Genomic DNA, 20757 nt, shown 5'->3' with positions numbered 1-20757 from the left:
AAAGTGATTATAGCCTTTTTGTGATATTATTGGTATGTGACAATGGGGTCAATCCTATTATGTGCGAGGAGTTCGAGTTGCCGTTCCAACAGCATTAAAATGCCGGCAATGGACCGACACCTCACACCCTTCGCGGCCCGCTCCGGGCCCAAATTCGCTGAAATTTGCTCGGAGCCCTATGGGCTGCGAGCAAAATTCTGCAAATCTGGGCTGTTGTAAAGTGTGGCAATTGCCGTGGTAACTCGCAGCAGCGAGATCATTGCGGCTAATAGGTTTGACCCCCAAGAGTGAAATACCTACATAGAGTAACAGCATCAAACCAAGAGGACAAGTCTGTAACATAGCCTTGTAGTGTTACATATGTGTGGAGTAGTACCTTATAGTCCCAGAGGCACTGTACGCCATTCTATGTAGGGTAATTAGTCAAGACACCTTGTATTGTGACAGCCAAGGCTAAACTAGAGATTTTTGTCATGGTAATCTTGCGAGCAAAAATATATTTCTTGGAGCACAGGGTGAGTTCCCTGAAAACTCACCTCTTCAAGCAAGCTTATTAAATTCCAGAACCACCCACATAACCTCCGTAAGCTATACCAATTACCTTCCCTCTACGCAGACGATACATAACTTAACATATTTTCTCTTTCTACACTCAAGGCCGGTACACAGTAGACGATGTCTAGCGTGTACCGAACTCGTAAGCGACGGCACCCGACGGGGTGCCGGCATCATCAAGTGCATACACACTTGCTGATGCCAGCAGCGACGGCGTGATGGCGGGGGCATGGCCCTCGCTAACGATTTTGTGCAGGACCGACTTGCGATGATGCTGACAACGCGCGGGAGCCTGCATCATCAGTGACATTGAGGGGACGATGTGCCCGATATGTCGCCTGATCGGACGACAAATCATCTACTGTGTAACCGGCTTCACACTTCCCACTGATCCCAGGCCATTACTGTTGTGTGCCTAAGGGCCTCTGCATTATGGCTGGACCAATATGCAATAAGTAGCATTTATCCTTGTGTATCAATGCCTATGTCCCTATAGATTGTACGCTTGTGAACAGGGCCCTCTTACCTCTTTTTCTGTCTGTTATTACCCAGTCTTTTGTATTAATGTTCGATTACTGTTTTGTTACCTATTGTATGGTGCAAATGAATATGCTGGAACTATATATTCATAATAATAATTATTATAATAAAAAGCGTTTACTACATACACATAATAGGAGAGTAACTAGAGAAAGAGAAATATTTAGGAAGATTAATTTGTATAGTGATTGAACTATATCCTAAATTATTATTATACATTTTTTTAAATAATAAAACCTGGGCATTATGAGAAGCACTTACCAGCTGGAACTCAAATGCAGGTCAGGAATACAGACCTGGTCTTCACCACACTCCAAAAGGATATGAATCTAAAGCACAAGGAAAGAGCACTCATGTAAATGTATCTGTACACATCAGACATCTAAACAAAGAAGCTCTTTGAATAAAAAGTCAGGAAGTCATAGACTCCTTTCTTACATGGAGGGCTTAGGGGCCTATTCATCAACACTAAAAAAAAAATAAAAAAAATCGATGGAGGTAGTTAGGTTCAGAACTCGCATAGAGTTCTACCTCATTACTGGAGGAATACATCATTCCTCCTCTCCATCAGTATTCTGAAAAGCTGTAATTTCTGCGATGACAGCTTCTCAGAAAATAGATACTTTTCCCTTTCCATTCTAACTTACCACAGCTGTAATCAGTTCTGCGCATGCGCCGTTACATTCACAAAAGCGGCGCATGCGCAGCACTGATTACAGGTGCGGCAACCCTGTGTGCCCCCCTCCGCTCCCCTCTCCCACCTACCTGGATGCCTATCACAGGCTGCAGCCGCGGACCCCGACCTCCCGTCTGATGATTTTTTTTTACATTTCTTTTACTTTACTGTGTTTTACCGGGAGAACACAGTCAGAGCAGCAGCCGGAGGAGGGACCAGGGAGCGACGGAGGGAGCCGAGGAGGACCAGCTCACGCTGAAAGCAGGTAAGTGTAACCCGCTATACGCCACCTGAGAGTGGTGTATAGTAACACCATCAAATTCCGAAAATACATAATTTTCGGAATTTGATGAATGTATCGGGAATGTGTAAATTAATGCAGGGGGACTTAACCAGGAGATATCAGGATATTTCCTGTTTTAAGTGTGTTAATGAATACTAAAATAACGGTAATTAAGAAAAATGTCCTTAAAACCGTCATTTTAGTGTTGATGAATAGGCCCCTTAGAATAAAAAGAATCAGCAGCCCTTATCTGTCCATACTGCAGTAGAGTAAGTCATTCACATAATGGGGCACTGCATGCGTGGCAGCAAATGTGGATATTCACCCATATGCAGAGTTACAAGCATCTATGTGACTGCACCCTGCCACTATTCTTCTGCTAGTAAACGTAGCCATCAACATTATCAGTGCACACTTACACTAGCCCTATAGCCTGGTGCAAGAAACTCCTCAGAAATCAGACACATCTCTACATACTCCAAAAATCTGCATATCCCCCATTTCCAACGAAACATTCACAACATGCCCTCACTCAACTTAGTCTATGTGTAAACGCCCCATTACCACCCAGTTACACCCGTTCAGCCGCAAGTGGAGATGCAACTGGTTTGAATAAGTGTCTGAAATAACCATAGATGTGTACATTTGGCTACAGAGAGCATGCACAGGGCTAACAGGTCGGGATCCCGGCACCAGTATCCTGACCGCTGGCATCCCGAAGGTAAGTATCGGGGTGTTAGGGGGAGGTTAGGGTTAGATAGTGGAGTTAGGCATTACGGGGAGGATTAGGCACTGGGGAGGGAGTGTTAGGATAAGTGTGCGGGGAGGGGGAGGTTAGGTTTAGGCACTAGGAAGGGAGGTCAGGGTTAGGCGCTGGGCAGTGAGTGTTAGGGTAGGGGTTAGAAAAATACTTACGAGTGTTCCCTATGGGTGTCGGGATGCCGCTGTCGGTATTGTGACCAGCGGCATCCCGACAGCTGGAATTTCATACTCAACCCGTTAGGAACAAGTACAGACACCTTACAATAGCCAGTGTGAAAAACAGAATCCTTGTATTGTAAATCTATAACCAACAAGGAATCTTAAATCTCAGCATTGTAAAACCATTAATGGGAGAAGAGTAAATTCTCAATATTGTATAGACATCAATGGAAAAAACATAATTATATGTAAAAAGTAATGGAGGTAAAAAGGAGAGAGAAACAATTTCCTGTTGCAGATAAATCACCATATAGGTAAGAAAAGACTCTCAACCACAGAGGATACATACAGGTTGCAAAACAACATCAAACAAACATGGGGCACCCAAGTGACAAAGTCTTATTTGAGGGGACCCCTTGGAAAAAAACTCAGAATAGTGACACTGATGGCATAGTCTCAGCTGGTGCTAAAGAAGCATCTAAAAGTATTTCACACTATCATAGTCCCTAAAGCTTCTGGGGGCCTAAGCAGCCCCTGTTGCCTAACCCTGACTGTTCCTTCTAGTGCCTAAAGCTGGCCACACACTAGACCAACTTACATCCAACCAGCCAACTAGTTGATTGGTTGGAATGAAAATCTGGTAAGGTATGAAAGCAAATGACTATCAGCAATTTGCTCCCAAACGCCGGAAAATGGACAAAAACTGTTGTTTGAACAAATTGTTTAGATCAAACATTTAACAAACTTGTCTGAACGACTATTTTCATCTGTTTTCTGGCAATTCGGAGTAAATTGCTGATCAACATTTACTCCCATTCCTTACCAGATTTTCATTTCAACCAATCAACTAGTTGGCTGGTTAGATGTAAGATGGTCTAGTGTGTGGCCAGCTTAACACTAACCCTCCAGTAAGTGCCTAACTCTAACAAACCCCCAAAAAGTGTTGATCAGGTTTGTATCGACATTTTGTACCTGTCGACCTTCATCCACGTCGACCTATTCTGTGTCGACATTTTGTCCATGTACTTCTTATTCTCGGATATATTCTGGAAACCTCTATAACCTTACAGCTCTGCTTTAAGGGGGGATTATGCAATAAGAAATCGCATTAATGCGCCCCTCATACAAGTGATTCCAGGTAAAATGGCGCTCCTAGAAAATTGGTTTAGCCAACTTTGAACATGAGAAGGCGCAAAGTTGTAAAAATATGTGTTTCAAAATTAAAACATTCACATCTAAATTACATAAATTGCATCAAATATTACCTATGATATTACATTAATACTACCACACACACAGCATCGCAGTGACCACAATACTGTACAGAGATTTGTTGTGGCTGCCATACACTACAAAGCACATTTTTTGTGACCACCACACAATACAGTAAGCATTTTTTGAGGCCGCCATACACTCTAGGCCTGATTCAGAGACGGACACTAATGCGATCGCAGCTGCAATTTCGCACGGACCGCAACTGTGAAAATGAGAGATATGGTAAGAACTTACCCTTGTTATCTCTCTTTCTTCGAAGTCCATAGGGTCCACAGGGTTGACCTTGGGGTATAGGTTGTGAACCAAATCCGGGCACCACGCAGTTAAGGCTTTCAGCTCCCAGGATACACTGGTCCACTCTCCCTATAACCCCACCCCCAAGCCAGAGGCACCTCAGTTTGTAAGTAGCCAAAGGCCGGAGGAGGAAAGAAAGAGAGAGAAGACTGGAACACACAAGAACCATACTCACAGAGAAGGAGACGGGAAACCGGTGACCAGTAACACAGCCCATATGAAGCCAGGTGCGTCAGGGCGAATGCTCTGTGGACCCTATGGACTTCGAAGAAAGAGATAACAAGGGTATGTTCTTACCATATCTCTCATTTTCTTCTTCAGGGTCCATAGGGGGTCCATAGGGTTTGACCTTGGGGGATGTCCTAAAGCAGTCCTTGTAAGGGTGGGGACGCTCCTGTGCTGAGAGGAGAATCCGTCGCCCAAAGGAAGCATCCTGAGAAGCAAAGAAACCCAATGCATAGAAGCTTAAAAAGGTCTGAACAGAAGACCACATGGCCCACTTGTAAGGCTGAACAACCGAGGTGCCACAGCAAGCCGCCCACGAGGGGTCCACAGCCTGAGTAGAATAAGCATCAACAGAAACCGAAACCGAAAGGCCTTCCAATGTTGAGGTCCCTGAGATAGTCATACGAAGCCATCTAGCCAATGTTTGTTTATTGGCCGGCCATCCTTTGATGTGAAATCCATAGAGCACAAATAAGGAGTCTGATTTCCGGAAGGAACTGGAACGGACTACGTAAATCCTGAGAGGCCGGACCACAGTCAATGAGGCCACACCCGCTGAGAGGACTGGTGACTGAAATGTTTGTACCATAAGTTCCTGAATAATATGGAACTTAAAAACCACTTTACAAAGAAACACAGGGCGAGTGCAGCTCACAACCCTGTCTTCGTGAAATATCGAGAAGAGGGAGCCACATGAGAACGCTCCCAATTCCGACACTCTCCTGGCAGATGTAAACACCATAAGAAAGAGAGTTTAAGCTATAGACCACGTATCAAAGCTAGTGGTTCAAAAGGAGGCCCTAGAAGGGCATGAAGAACCACTACCAAATCCCAAAGAGCCCCTAGGGGGGGGTAAAGGAAGGCAGAATCCAGAAAACACCCTGAAGGAAGGACTGGATACCCGGGAGTGGAGCAATTCCACATCCTAACCATACTCACAGTCAGAGACCCGCGCTATCAGGGAGGCCAGGCGGAGGGCTAGACCCAAGCCAGCTGGAAGGAATACAAGAACTTCTGGAAATCCAAAACACCTGAGGATCGTAGCTACAGGTACGATAGCAGAAGAATTATTTATGCCACATGCTGTGGTAGATCCCAGCAAAATCTGGCCTACACACTCTAAACATCCCGATGATGATCACAGAGCCAGAGAAGCCTTAGGACCACAGTAGAGATGCAATCAAAGACAAACGATCCAGGTCCAGGGAAAGGCAAGGACCCTGAGACAACAGGTCCGGATATTGAGGCAGCAGGAACAGAGCGTCGATGGAGAGACTCCAAAGATCTGAGTACCAATGACATCTGGGCCAAGCTGGAGCCACCAGCAGGACAGTGCTTCCATCTTGTTTGAACTTCCAAAGAACTCGAGGAAGAAAGGAGACTGGAGGGAATAGGTACGCAAACTGGAAGGTTCACTTCACTGATAATGCGTCTATAAAGGTTGCTTTGGCATCTCTTGCCGGCTCCCTCACTGACAGGAGCCGAGAGCTGCACTTAATGCTATAGTGCAGCACCCGGCTCCTGTCACTGAGGGGGATCCTGCACCTTGGTGTCACCCCTCGGCGGGTGACACCCGGGTGCGGGCCGCACCCGTCTTGTGACGCCATTGCCTAGATGAGATGGCCATAGCCACCCAGATAGAGACAGACACACCTCCGGAGAGAGCATCATCATCTGAACAGTGATCCGATGAAGAAACCGGTTCCCTCTGGAGAGGATCAGTTTTTGCAAAGGCCTGGAATGGAACTGAGCATATTCCACCTTTCCAAAAGGTAGACACCCTGGATTCCAGAACCCGCACTACAGAGTGTAAAGACACTTGTCGACTGTGGATACATCCGCGCACTCGTAGTTGAAGAGTGGAGATCTTGTCGGATGTCGGAAAGATTCTCCGATTTTGAGAATCCAGCAGGGCTCCCAGATGAATCATACCCTATGCGGGATTCAGGGAGGACTTTTCCCCAGTTGATTAACCATTCATGCTTGTGAAGGAAAGCAATGGTTAACTGGAAATGGCTTTAAAGTACTTTGGTGATCTTGCTAAGAGCAGGAGGCCATCCAAATACAGGAGCAGTCGGATACCCTGAATAGGTGGGCTGTCATAAAAGCCATAAATCTGGTAAACCCCGGTGGGGCTGTGGACAGTCCAAGAGACAGAGCCCGAAAATTGGAAGTGTTGCTGTGGCACAGCAAACCTGAGCTAATGCTGATGAGAGGGCTCTATAGGTACCTGTAGGTATGCGTCTTGAATATCCAGCGATACCATAAAGTCCACAGGTTCCATAGCACGGATGATGGAGCATAGGGGTTCCCTCCTGAACCTAGGCACCTTTAGGAATTGGTTCAGAGATAGGACAATGATGACCATTCAGCCTCTGCACCAGAGAGAAAGAATAACCAGACCCTCGCTGAGATAGTGGGGCTGGCATAATTACCCCTGCTTACCGCAAGGACTGTATAGCTTTCTGGATTTGTAAGGTCTTGTTCGGGTCTGAAGAAGGGCCTGTGTAGCAAAACACGTGTGGAGGGCGTCTGAGCAATGAGAGGGCATACCCGTGAGAGACTTCAACTCTTACCCAAGCATCCGTGGTGACTTGACACCAGCACTGGGCGAACTGAAAAAGTCAGAATCTCACTCTGGAATCCACCAGATGAAGACCTGTCCCATCAGGCTGAAGGTTTATCCTTAGGTTTAGAAGCAGGGCGTCTGGATGTCCAGATCTGCTCGGCACCGGGTATGGTGGCCAAAAGCCTAGGAAAAGACTGGCCTTTAAGCTGTCCCTAAGGACCAAAAGACTCAACAGATTTAGTCCGAGGCCTTGTAGTGGGAGTAGCTGAAGACGGAAATTTGCCGTTAGTGATACTTCCAATGGTGCTACAATCTTGTCAAGGTCAGGACCAAACAAGATCTCCCCAATATAGGGTATCCATTTTAAGGCCTATCTTGGAGTTCACCTCTGCCTTCCTTGAGCGCAGCCATAGGGTATGGCGGTGGATACAGTCGCAGCAGAAACCCTGAAGGTTAGGAAAATGGCATCCAATGTTGTTACTCCAACATATGAAACTGCATTTTAAATGTGAGCAACAAAAGGTAGCTGATCCCCAGAAGGTTTTGAGGGAAAAAGCTCCACAAATGCATCAGCCCAGCACTCAATAGCATTAGCCACCCATGCGATAGCCATGGTTGGACGGGCAACAGCCCCTGACAGCGAGTATATTGATTTCAGGCAAAGTTACCACCTATGGATCTGTAAAATCCGTCTGGGCAGGGATGGGAGGCGTAGTAGCGCTCTTAATTAGACGAGTAACATGAAAATCCACCCCAGGAGGTGATTCCTATTACTTGCAATGACCCTCAGGGAATGGGAAACATGAGGCCAAACGCTTTTGTGATACCTCTGATCTGGCAATAGCCAGACCCCGCCATGTGATCCACCCGCTGGTCAGAGTAGGGGAAAACAGTCGAAGACACATTTATGCTTAAACTGAGGGTGATTTGATTTAGGTGCAGGTTCGACATCCTCTATAACTAGGATGGACTTGACCGCCAGCACCAAAGCAGTAATAATAATACTTGATTTAGGCTCCCCCTCGTGTGAGAGGGATAGAAGACCGATACATCATCCAGTTCATGCTTGGCTGATGATCTATGTTAAACAGCAGTGCAGACTGGGAAATAACCACAGGGCGTTTATTATGCCACTTTGTGTTTCGTAGAAATGACATCCACCCAGAGTGGCTGTTGCGGTAATCCCTGCAAGGGAAATGACAGACTGTTGTGGTACCTGAGGGAATTGCATGTACTGTGAAAAACCCTGGTAGGGAGCGATAGTCTGTGTCACAGGGTTAAACCGCAAGAAACTGCGCGATACGCTGAGATGAAAGGATAGCATGTTGAAGTAACCCCAAGTGAGTTACAACAATGGGGGCCGCCAGGTGATCCGCAATGGAGGCCAGGGTCTTGTAAGGGGCCCGACACCTGATGGCGCCATATAACATAACTCTTTCTGAGTCAAATCCTCCGTACTCATACCTGCGGTACATGACTTGCAGGGTTGCAAAAATGGGTGTAGTATCGTGCTCTATTTCCTGGTCAGACATATCTGACTAACAATCATTGTGGAAATATTAAACAGCGCTGTACTGGTCCTGACTGGCGCCAAGATTAGCTGCAGGGACCCATTATCAGCGTATGCAACACACAGTTCCACCTAAAATATGGCCACGTGCAGCACCAACAGTATGTAACCAACCTCACAGATATTGACAAGTATATATATGTGAGGTCTCAGAACCACCCTAAGTACACCTGTATTAGGGCAGATTGTAAAGAAAAGGGATAGATGTACACTGACAGGTGAGAGAAAAAGCACAGACAGTCAGCGCTAGCATAAGTCACATAGAATGCAGACATATATATAAACATTACATATAATTTACTGCAAATGGCACTACATTCAACTGCCCATATTCAGTGTCTGGGAAGGCTATAGCGCTGAGCACACTCACCCAAATGGTGAGGTACGCAGGGGGACTGGACCAACTGCCATCCTAGGAGATCTGCTGCTGCACCATAGAGATAAAATGGGTGCCTGGAGACCCCAGAGGAAGCGTGGCCCACGGAGGAAGCAGCTCAGGGACGCCAGACCTTGCTCTGGAAAGGCGCGCTGAGCTGAGGGGAGGAGCCACCGTAACAGTGAAGGCTGCCTCCCCTGGCCGGCTATTAACCCCCGGGACCCAGGCTTCCCGCTGCCAAACTATAAGTCCCTGGTGGTCTAGTGTACACGCGGGGTATAGAGGGGCCCGCTGCCACTGCCAGCACCTCCGGTCTGTCCCCAGAGACCGAGACCAGAGGCAAAGACTGCATATACCCGCAGGTCACCGAAAGCGGTGACCCGCGATCTTACCTGTTCCCCGGCGATCCGGCAGCAGTCCTGAGTGCCCGCAGAGTCCGGTTAGCACAGACTCTGAGGTCCCGCCACGATCCCCAGATCTGTACTGGCGTTGCGACGTGGGCGGGGTTGAGGAGCGGCAGCTTAGACATCCAGTTGGCAGTCCGACGCTGCCGCTCTGACGAGTTCTAAAAATAAAATAAAATTTAAACTAATAAAATAAAATTAAGCTTAGGGGCTGCTAATGAGCCCCCCTGCGATAACGGTGACCATCTCCGGCCGGGCACAAACTTAAACTGAGGTGCCTCTGGCTTGTGGGTGGGGTTATAGAGAGAGTGGACCCAGTGCATCCTGGGAGCTGAAAGCTTTAACTGCGTGGTGCCCGGATTTGGTTCCCAACCTATACCCCAAGGTCAACCCTGTGGAACCCCTATGGATCCTGAAGAAGAAAATATGCTAATAGTTCCAAAGCTTACTTGAGCATACGAATGCCCACTGCTTCCTTCTCATCTGCATCCAACATTGCGTACCAGCATAAATATCGGTAACATTGACCAGCCATGCAGCCCTTGCGGCAGGTCTGACCTGTCTCAAATACAGTGGCTCTCCTGACATGCAGAGAGCTCTCATGCTGCATAGGAGATCGCAATGGCTAATTTATGCACGCCCATGTAACAGTGTTTAAATGGTAAGACACACCTCCGTTTCCGCCCCCAAACGCTGACTATATGTCACTCATTCTGCAAGTGGGTTCTCTGTGCGTGTGGAATAGCAAGACAATCGCTGCGTGTGCGCAGTGCGACTTTGACACATGCACAATAGCAAAAAATTGCTTTTCTGTATAAAAATCGCCATTGCATACATCTCTGAAACAGGCCCTATATACAGCAGTTTTATGACCACCATACAACTTAGTGGGAGTGACTGAGTCGGATGGATTTCTGTTCACAGACACAAACGGCGAGTCGGACACATCTGTCTTTCCGTCAAATTGGGCGTTTTTGGGCTACAGCAATGTGAGTGCAGAGAATCGCTCTGTCTTGTGGGAATGTCATGGGACTCTGGGAGTATTGTGGGCGTGCATCTAAAGCTCCATTGTGCGTACAGGGAAGGGAAGCTTCCTTCTGACTGATCTCTTGTGCCTACCATGGGGCTAGTGCATGTGCTGATAGAATAGTGACGGTATCAGTGGCTGGCGTAAAATCAATATGCAAAACAGGTCTCCGCTAACAGATGCACGGACCTCCACATTAGCCTGACGAATACTTGCATTAGCATAAAGTAGTAAATCAGGTTTCCGCAGCTACGGCAAACTACAGCCACTTTACGTCCAACACAATATCAGCCCCAGAGAGCTTCTCTTTTTTTATTTTGACCTCCACACAAATCATCCCCTCATCACTAATTAACTCCTCCTCAAACATCATTAACCTTTTCAGCATCATTCTAACAGCCCCATTCAACATAATTAACCCCTTAAATCATTCGCTCCTTCATCCTAATATTCAGGACACATGCTCCATAGGTCTCACCTGTTCCTGCAAAAAGGTGTTTCCGTGTATCACTGGTGGCAAAACGCTTGGAGCTTCTGTACTAATTTGACTGAAGTTCACACTAACAACTATAGGACTCAGTTTATCCTTAAATTCAACTTCATCCTGTAACAAATGAGAGGATCATTCTAGTACTGTGGTTCACTGTATATACACCTGTTGGATTATTCCATGTCAAGTGATCCAATGCAAATTATTTTACCATATACTTTTATTCTATGCACACATTTAATACTATAATATATTTATACGGAATGAAAGTTTCATTAACCCTCTTATTCCTTGCAGACAGCAGGTGTAAGGGTGCAATATAAGTTTTTATCTATAAAAAATAAAAACCTGATAAATTACACTGGTCTACGAAAATAAACTTTTTCTTTCACAAGAACAAAATAAACCGATTTATTAAAAAATTTATTTTTGTGCTGAAATAGAATATGCATTCAGATTTTTCCCATCGGGCAGGGTTTTTTTGCGACATACTGTATATTTACAATGTTATTAAATTAGTACTTACATAAGTCTAAATGATAAATATACACCTCATACTGGATAGAGGCATCCTTGGAGAGGGAGGCCAGGGTTGGTAGGTTTTTTGAGATGTGGGAGAGTTATGTGACCACTCTGCCACTGAATACAAGGCAATTGCTCCACAAGTGCTTTTCTCCTACATCATGGTTCGAACTCAGAATGGTGGCTAACGACCCGCCGATATTGTTTTAGAGGGGAGGGGCCATTATCCACATGACGGCAAGACTCAATTATTGAAATCTGATAGATAATTTTTCAGTTTCTATAATATCAGAGATAGATATGTTATGGTATATTGTTGGAATTTTGTATGGTATCAAAACTATGTTATGTGTTGTACAGCGATATCTGTTATGCATATTTGTGCAAAACCACAATATGTTGTTATTTTTGTGCTAAAGAGTCATAATAAAAATATTTTCGAAAATATACACCTCATTCTGGCTGACCTAAAAAGTTGTAGATGATGATTTTAGGGCATATTTTGCCTTTGGGATGTCTCTCTTCATGGTCCAGCAACAGTCAGCCAGCATACTGGGACTCCATTTGCCTTGGTACCTGTTTTCCATTATAGAAATCTGCTTATGGAAACGCTTGTCATGCTCATCACTGACAGCCCCAAGATTTTCTAGGTGGGAGTCCTCTAATGTTAGTTAAGCAGAAATAGCAATCAATCAGTTGAATGGTCCTTTGGTTCCCTCCAAATCATAGGAATTGCAAATGGCATATGATGTGGACCATTTTTCCAGCCAATGAGAAGCCTAACACATGATACACAGCAAATATGCGGGGCCCAGTTCTTAGCCCGATCACCAGCTTTACACCCGAAATAAAGTTCATAACACTTTTTTTTACAAGTGGTGTGAAATTTTGCCTCTGAGATTTGAAGGTTACAGTACTTCACCACACGCATAACAGAAATTATCTGGATGATTTAAACACTTTCTTGGCATTATTAAAAATATTCTAACAACTAATTCAACAAATTCTTATGCTAAAAGGCTCCTCTATGCTGAGACACACCCAGGGGTCACAGGAGAATGTGCTTAGCCCTGATTGGAGGAGCCCAGCAAACATGCTCCTCTGACCCGACCAGGAGGTCGGGGCAACACCGTCAGGTCAGGCTGCATGGAGGAGGAAGCTGCTGGAGGCTCCACATAAAGGCGAGAGTGGGGAGGGACTACAGGGGGACATATTGCTTGTATGCATCTGTCTGTGTGTGTATGACAGGTCATAAAGAACAGTAAAATCTGAAAAAAGAAAAGTAACTGTCACAAACACACTATGCCTGATGGAAAAATCCTAATCACATACTTGAATTCAGAATTAAAAAATTGCACTAGAGCCACTATTCAGTTTTCCTGTGAAAAAAATCATGTTGACCAGTGTTATTTGGGTAAGATCATCAGAGTGAACAGTTTTGACAAAATGCACGGAGATCCAGGGCTCTGGGAGTGGTCTTGAATGCATTGAGATCCCAACATGAAAATAATAAATAAAAAAAGAAATATATATATATATATATATATATATATATACACATACGTACATACACACACACAGTGTGTATATATATATATATTATATATACACACACATATATATATATGTGTAAATATAAATATATATATATTTATATATATATCCTGGCCTGAGAAAATTGGGTTTTGCATGTTCACAAGTGCCAAAATTTGGGATTTTCAAATAAAAAATACATAACGTAAAAGTAAAATCCAAGATTTGTAGGCAGCTTTGATGTCGAATTTAGTATACAGAGTTCAATAAACATTGGGAAACCATTGTGGCTTCTATCTTACTCACTTATATCTGTCTCAAAATACAAAAAAAAATTCCAATCTAAAGCATCTGAATAACATCACCAAAAGGCCTTTTCTGGCATGTTGGAGATCCTCTTCCTGACCCTACATTATTAACTGGTTGGCACTTATTTGTTTTTGACACTGGACAACATTACAATTACCATATTGGCTGTAGACAGATTCCAGAAATGATCTTTTCCATGTTTTCCATGGCTGGAATTCATGAAATGCCTTCCCTGTAAATCTTGTATTAATCCTACTCAATTTAGTGTCAACTCGTCTATACACTATTTTTTTGAGTGGAATCCTGCTGCTCTCTCAGAGATATATGTTGGGAACCTAATGTAAAAAGCTATTGGATCAGTAGATGTGGAATCACCCTGTCTTATCATTGGAACTTAATATATACCCGCAGGTAGACTGTGAACTCATTGCAGACAGGTTCTACGTTGCTCTGGAGTATAATGGTCGTAGTTTTACTTGGCAGAGAAGTATCAGTGAAGACAGTTCTGCGTAGAAACTTGTTCTTCTGACTGTCCAGATGGATGTCCGCTTGCAGACCTGTAACAATAAAACAAAAGAGAGGTGTCGATAAAGGAGGAAGGTGGTGAGTGGGCACATTGTCATAAAAAATTGTACAAAGATTATTAGGATTTGACATGTATTAACAAATTACTCAAGTAAGGGGACAACAAAATAACTGTATAATTTACCCCTAGGGGACAATCCATGAGAGGGAAATAAAAATGCTGCAATCTGTCCTTACATTGTCTCCCTTTGTATCCCATTCCATAATGTAACAGAAGGCCTGGAGAACCTGTGGATCTCCAAGTGAAATGAAGCTATAAAACCCAGCATACTCTGCAAGCTATCAGCTATCTGGCAGAGCAAGCTGGGATATGTAGTTGTCCAGACCTTTATTTCAGCATAATTTATTTTTTACATTACTGCATACTCTTATGCTCAGTAAAATACGGACATTAATTACTGCCACAATAAAACATTTGGACGTGCTATTCATTTGTATATTTCTTTTCTCACTGAATAAGTAGGTGGTGATCATAAAGAACACACATACAAATTGTTTATTTTCTTAAGAATGCATAAAAAAATACTTGGACTGGACTGAAAAAATTACAATACAGACATTTGTACATCCTAAAAAATGGCTTTTAAATAACATTTGGTATAAAATTATGTAGTCGATATAGTCAACACATTTTTAAGAATATTTTCAGTATGCTCCTTATACAGTAAACTCCTATGCTTCCCTCCAGAAATAAAGATGCTCTCACTTATTGTCTTGGGGAGACTTTTTCCCGGGGCTCGAGTGCAGATACCCAAAGTGAAACTAGAAAAATAAGACACACACATTAGATAACATAATATCCACATAGCGCAAATTAACTAATCCCTCATATGTCATGATCTCACATGGAAAGAGTAACCATATTATAACAATATGTTGTTCATTTGTCAGACACCACAGCACAAGACAGATGGGAAAATAGGGCATACATAATTGTTAACAACTATTGATGGGTAACCACTGATGTTAGATGGTTTTGCCATAAAGGAAGATCCAGTGGTTCTCCGCCATCGATGGTACTCTGCTCCCCGATTTTTTTTCTCTTAATACTTGCCGCCGGGTCACGGAGCCTAGCTCGGCCCCCAATGTGACTTGCGAAGCCCCATCTCCACCTCTGATTGGCCTGGTGAGTAATAGAGCAGGAATGACCATTGGTGGGTGAAACCATCAATGGTCACCGGTCAATGGTTTCATACCATCAAGGTTAACCACCAATGGTACCATCGATGGTCATCCCTAAGCTTGACCCCTCCATTCTGCATAAGATCTGTATCTCTCATCCACACTCCTTACCTACTCCCTTTCACTTTCTGGACTACACCTATTCTGTGGAATAACCTTGCTTGCACAACAAGACATTTCTTCCAGCCTCTTAACGAATGATGGGCATCAGGTGGCTCTGAGGCCACATACAGCCCTCCAACCCTAAACTAGCAGCCTCCAGCTCCTTCCTACTTTGTTTTCATAATCGTTATAATTTATAATGCTTGCTTAAGGCAGGCTGATGTTATTACAGATAGGTGTCTATTTCATTGATTAAATGTATTAATTTGACTTTCTATTGAGATTAAGAAGTGGCCACCTAGTGCAGTCCCTAAACTGTAACAGGTTGCCTATCACTTCTCTAAACCATCAGGTATTCCGAAAACACCTCTCTTCAGGCATAGCTCCTTCACCAGCACAATTTAGCCACAGCACAGGCTTGTGTGTTTGATGGCCCTGCAGGCTGCAGAGCTACTGGAGAGAGACGAGAGAGTAGCTTTTTCACATCACAAGTCTCTCTCAGCAACCTCTGCCAAGTTTTATTTCTGATGTTCTACCGATGTATTAGGGGGCTGGAGCGATCAGGTAGGCTCATACAGGAGATATGTGCACCTTCTGTAATTAAAACAGACATTGCTCAGCATATCATACCTGGTCTTTAACTCTCAACCATTACAGTCAGGCACCTACCCTTAGGATGCACCTGACGCCTCTATAAGAACCATAACAGGGCTTAACAGCACGCTGTGCCAGCCCGCCCCCTTTGCACATAGCATAACAACATCACACATAGGGGGCAGGACGAACAGCACCCAGAAGCTCAACAGTGCCAGCAGCATCTCCGGGCAGCTGTACACACGACAGAGTGCCTGGCTGTAGTGTCCAATGAACTCTACAGGTGGCACTGCAGCAGGAATACTGACTGCAGGGTACCGTTCCAGGTACCCTGCTAGTCAGAAGCAAGGGCTGTGGGGCAGCGACTGTGCCACCCACAGAGCCTTGCACTCTGTGCAGCGGCACCGGTTGCACAACCCTAGTTATGGCCCTGGCCTCTGTAGGCAGCAAGGTGCCCATCCAGGTACCACAGAAGCTGGAAACAGGTGTCGCTTGGGCAGCGGCACCAGTCGCAACACCTCTGGTACTGCTCTGGCTGTAGAGATCACACACAGTTTCCTCACCAGGAGACAACCTCTGATCCCCGGTGTTTACAAAGCTTCAAGTCTGGGTTCAAAGTATCTGGAGAGAAGTACATGGAGGTTTGGAGGAGAACTACTGGCTGGGCTCTGAAAGAGAGACGATGCAAGATTACTACATACTTTTATTTGTATAGGGCCAACATATTGTACAGTCCTTTACTTACTGTTGAAAGTCGCAACCATACAAAAGTGTAGATGTATCAAACCTTCGAGCGAGATAAAGTGAAGTTGCCCATAGTAACAAATTATCTATTAGCTATAATTTATCTAGCACAGCTTATAAAATGACAGTTGAAAGCGGATTGGTTGCTATTGGCAACTTCTCCACTCTCTCTCTTCAAAGTTTTGATACATCTCCCCCAATGACGTACAATAACATTAATCTACTAGTATGTTTTTGGTTTATTAGAAGAAATAAAGGCTAACATAGGGAGAACATACTAACTCCATACATACAGCGGCTGATTCTGAGTCACACGTAATGCCAATGTTCACGTAACAATCAGCGATATTTTGTGACTGCGCATGCATGTAAATCTCTAAAAAGTTGTACGGTGCATGTGTCCCGTTGTGTCTGCATACGGAGTCGCAGGATTGATTGAGAAACACTGACTCTGGAATGTATTGGGCGTTCCTAGGCAGTGACTGGGAGGTGGCTAAACAGATGGATATTCAGTCTGATGGTGTGCTATGGGAGTGGTGTAGGAGTGTCACAGCATGGTTGCGAACTCAGGTGCTTAATCGCGTATATTGGAGACCATACTCTGATGTATGTCCTAATGGTGCTACCGATGTTTGTGACTGCTGACCAAAAAGTGCATGTCCCAGCCCTTGCGCATTCAGGCACATGCTTGTACACCAGGGGAAGGGCTTACACTAGCATGAGCATAAAGGGGTCTATTTACTAAGCAGTGTTAAGAGACAAAAGTGAAATGAGATAAGGTACCAGCCAATCAGCTCCTAATTGCCATGTCACAGGCTGTGTTTGAAAAATGACAGTTGGGAGCTGATTGGCTGGTACCTTATCTCCTTTCACTTTGTCTCTTAACACTGCTTAGTAAATAGACCCCAAAGTCTCAGATGCGACTTTGGCAAAGACGCTAAAGCAGTAGCAGCAGCGTGCGACACAGAATCAGCCTCAGTCACAGAAACAGAAGAAAACAGGAATGTATTAGTCAGTGAAGAGAAAGAATGTTGGCAGTTAATATTGAAGTAGTTTTTTTTCTTTCTAATGCATTTTTAATGACCTAAAGACGTAAAAACATGTAAAAGTAATCTGCAAAGATTTCTCAGTTATTAGCAGCAGAGCTGCATTTAACAAGTCATTGTAGACCGATGCATACATTAGTAACAGTTGAAAATGTAAGCCGTTTTCCCAAATTCTAATGACTGATATAATTTATATGACTTCTGTGTGCCCTACTTTTACTAAACATATTGATTTTTATAATCAATATGGAGAACAGAACAGAGATCAGTCAATCAAGAAGAGGCAGCTTCCAGGTCCCAGCGGTAATGTGTGCAGCAGTTCTGTCGCAGACACCTGACGGATCGGTGGTTTGGGCTATTATTCTCCCCCTATCTCTAATCCCTACCTGTCCCCCTAGTGCCTAACCCTAACCTCCCCTCACCCTAACCCGAATGTTGGCATTCTGTGAATGTTGGAATTTCAGATGTTGAAATTTCATATGCTGACATTGTGTACATGTCGACATTCTGAGGATGTTGACAAGTTGCCTGTCAATATTAAGTTAATGTTGACATCATAACAGATATTGTGTTGTCGACATTATGATTGTCAACATTATGACTGCATCCCTGACAGATAGGCAACTCATATAGTCTCATAACATACATAGTCAAAAATACCCAGGGGGAACCCAGAAAGAGTCTTGTATCTAGGAAAAGTCAGAGAAGTGCATATAAAAGCCAATAAGTTAAAGTCACCCGAAGGCGAACAAAACCATGGCGACCCAAATTTCTGCAAAATATGAATGCAAAAACTATCACGGACCTTATTCATTTATTGATATCCAAAAGTGTTATATTTATAGCTATATATACGTATATGAAGAAGATGAAACGGTTTAATCTTGGCTTGGATGCATAGTTCTTAAAGTACAAGATGAGAGAACAATGTATAGTGGCACCTGATGTCAGGAAATCACAGAACACCATCATACACCATACAAGCTATGACACAGAAACACAGCTATTCTTCAGCTAGCTCACTACAGAGATCAGAGATTAAAAGCTCAGTAACCATATGCTGCTAAATCTTCTCACCTGAATACATACACTGTATCTGCTTCAAATGCTCCTACAATCAAATCTACAAAAAAGACAGAATTCAGAATACAAGGTAGAACAGTGGGGACAAATTGTATTATGCTTTGTATTATTGATCATCACCTGGATACCCGTTACCATCAATGTCTACTCCTCCTCTCAGTGCAAAGCCAAACCTGGAAGGGGGATTTAGGGGGCTCTCTAGGATCTGGGATGGTTGTGCCGACAGCCCAGACTTCTCACCATTATAAATGTATACACAGCCTCCTCCAGATTTTCCTCCAAACGGAGAACCTACAGCCACATCTACGACAAGACAAACATTGTGTCACATTCCCTTCAGGCATAAATTATATACAGGTTGAGTCTCCCACAACCAAATATTCCGAAATACGGATTTTTTTTAGCATGACTGAGATAGTGACACCTTTGCTTTTTTGATGGTTCAATGTACACAAACTTTGTTTAAGCCACAATATGATTGAAAATATTTTATCAAATTACCTTCAGGTTGTGTGTATAAGGTGTATATGAAACATAACTGAATTTATGTATGTATACAAACTTTGTTTGAGCCACAATATTATTGAAAATATTGTATACAATGACCTGCAGGCTATGTGTATAAGGTGTATATAAAACATAAATGCTTTCTAGCTTAGATTTGGGTCCCATTCACAGGATATCTCATTATGGTATGCAAATATTCCAAAATACGGAATATTCTGATATCCAAAATATCCCTGGTCCCAAGCACTTTGGATATGGGAGACTCAACCTGTACACAAATACTACTACTCAGGCAATAGTAATTCCCATAGAGCAGTGGTCAGGGAACAGGGGTAAATTACCCCACATGGGGTAAAAATGAAATTCCTGGGGTTAATGGACGGACAGCCGAACATGCATATGAATCATTCTGAATGATTCATATGCATGCCCGGCTGTGCCGCAGGAAGGCTCTAAGCCGGACGGCCGCTGAGATGTTATTACCAGCGGGCGCCCGGCTCCTTCCCTGCGGCACCGCGTTAGCCGGAGTTCTCTTCTGAACTCCAGCATCCGGTTCTCTCCATGCGCACTTTGGGAGAGACGTCATGACGTCTCTCCCATAGTTCCGAGGAGCCGCCGGGCGGACAGGACGGCGGCGGATGCAGGAGCGAGGATTAAGGTGTTTTTTTTTTTAGTATAAGCGGCACTACAGGGGCATAACTATGGGGGCACTACTACAGGAGGCCGCACCAATTTTAGGTCGGCCGGCCCTGATTCAGAGCGAGCGCTCTGGTCAGAGCGTCCAGCTCTGAATCAGGCCCAGAGTGCAAAAGAAGTTATGTGAGATGTGTGTGAAGATGTGGAAGAAGTACAGGCACCAGCCAGCGGAGGGCTAGGTGGACCTGCATGTATGAAGTGGAGAATTACAGGCACCAGCCAGCATAGGCCTAGGTGGACCTGCACGTATGAAGTGGAGAACTACAGGCACCAGCCAGCAAAGGGCCAGGTGGACTTGCACGTATGAAGTGGAGAACTACAGGCACCAGCCAGCATAGGCCTAGGCACCAGGAGAACTACAAGCACCAGCCAGCATAGCATAGGCACCAGCCAGCAAAGGGCCAGGTGGACCTGCACGTATGAAGTGGAGAACTACAGGCACCAGCCAGCAAAGGGCCAGGTGGACCTGCACGTATGAAGTGGAGAACTACAGGCACCGGCCAGCGTAGGGCCAGGTGGACCTGCATGTATGAAGGGGAGAACTACAGGCACCAGCCAGCAAAGGGCCAGTTGGACCTGTGTGTGGAAAGTGCAAAGCATTCATCGTGACTGTGCTTAAAGACTGTGCTGGTGAAGAAGAGTGTGATGT

The 20757-nt window shown here is 44.5% G+C and overlaps 1 protein-coding gene across 1 annotated transcript in view; it reads right to left on the bottom strand.

The window, feature by feature from the left end:
- Positions 1–20757, bottom strand: part of ITGA2B (integrin subunit alpha 2b) — a 122690-nt gene that overhangs the window by 22128 nt on the left and 79805 nt on the right. The window contains exons 14-20 of the mRNA XM_088470729.1: positions 19026–19208; positions 18900–18945; positions 16596–16700; positions 14861–14916; positions 13975–14126; positions 11194–11319; positions 1357–1424 (exon numbers count right to left, since the gene is read on the bottom strand). Coding sequence (XP_088326855.1) covers positions 1357–1424; positions 11194–11319; positions 13975–14126; positions 14861–14916; positions 16596–16700; positions 18900–18945; positions 19026–19208 — 736 coding nt within the window. The remainder of the gene's footprint in view (positions 1–1356; positions 1425–11193; positions 11320–13974; positions 14127–14860; positions 14917–16595; positions 16701–18899; positions 18946–19025; positions 19209–20757) is intronic.

This window comes from Taudactylus pleione, unplaced genomic scaffold, assembly GCF_031769625.1.
Source record: "Taudactylus pleione unplaced genomic scaffold, aTauple2 ptg000102l, whole genome shotgun sequence".
NCBI classification, from domain to species: Eukaryota; Metazoa; Chordata; class Amphibia; order Anura; family Myobatrachidae; genus Taudactylus; species Taudactylus pleione.
The sequence above is the reverse complement of the archived record's forward strand: the minus strand, read 5'-3'. Positions and strand labels throughout refer to the sequence as shown.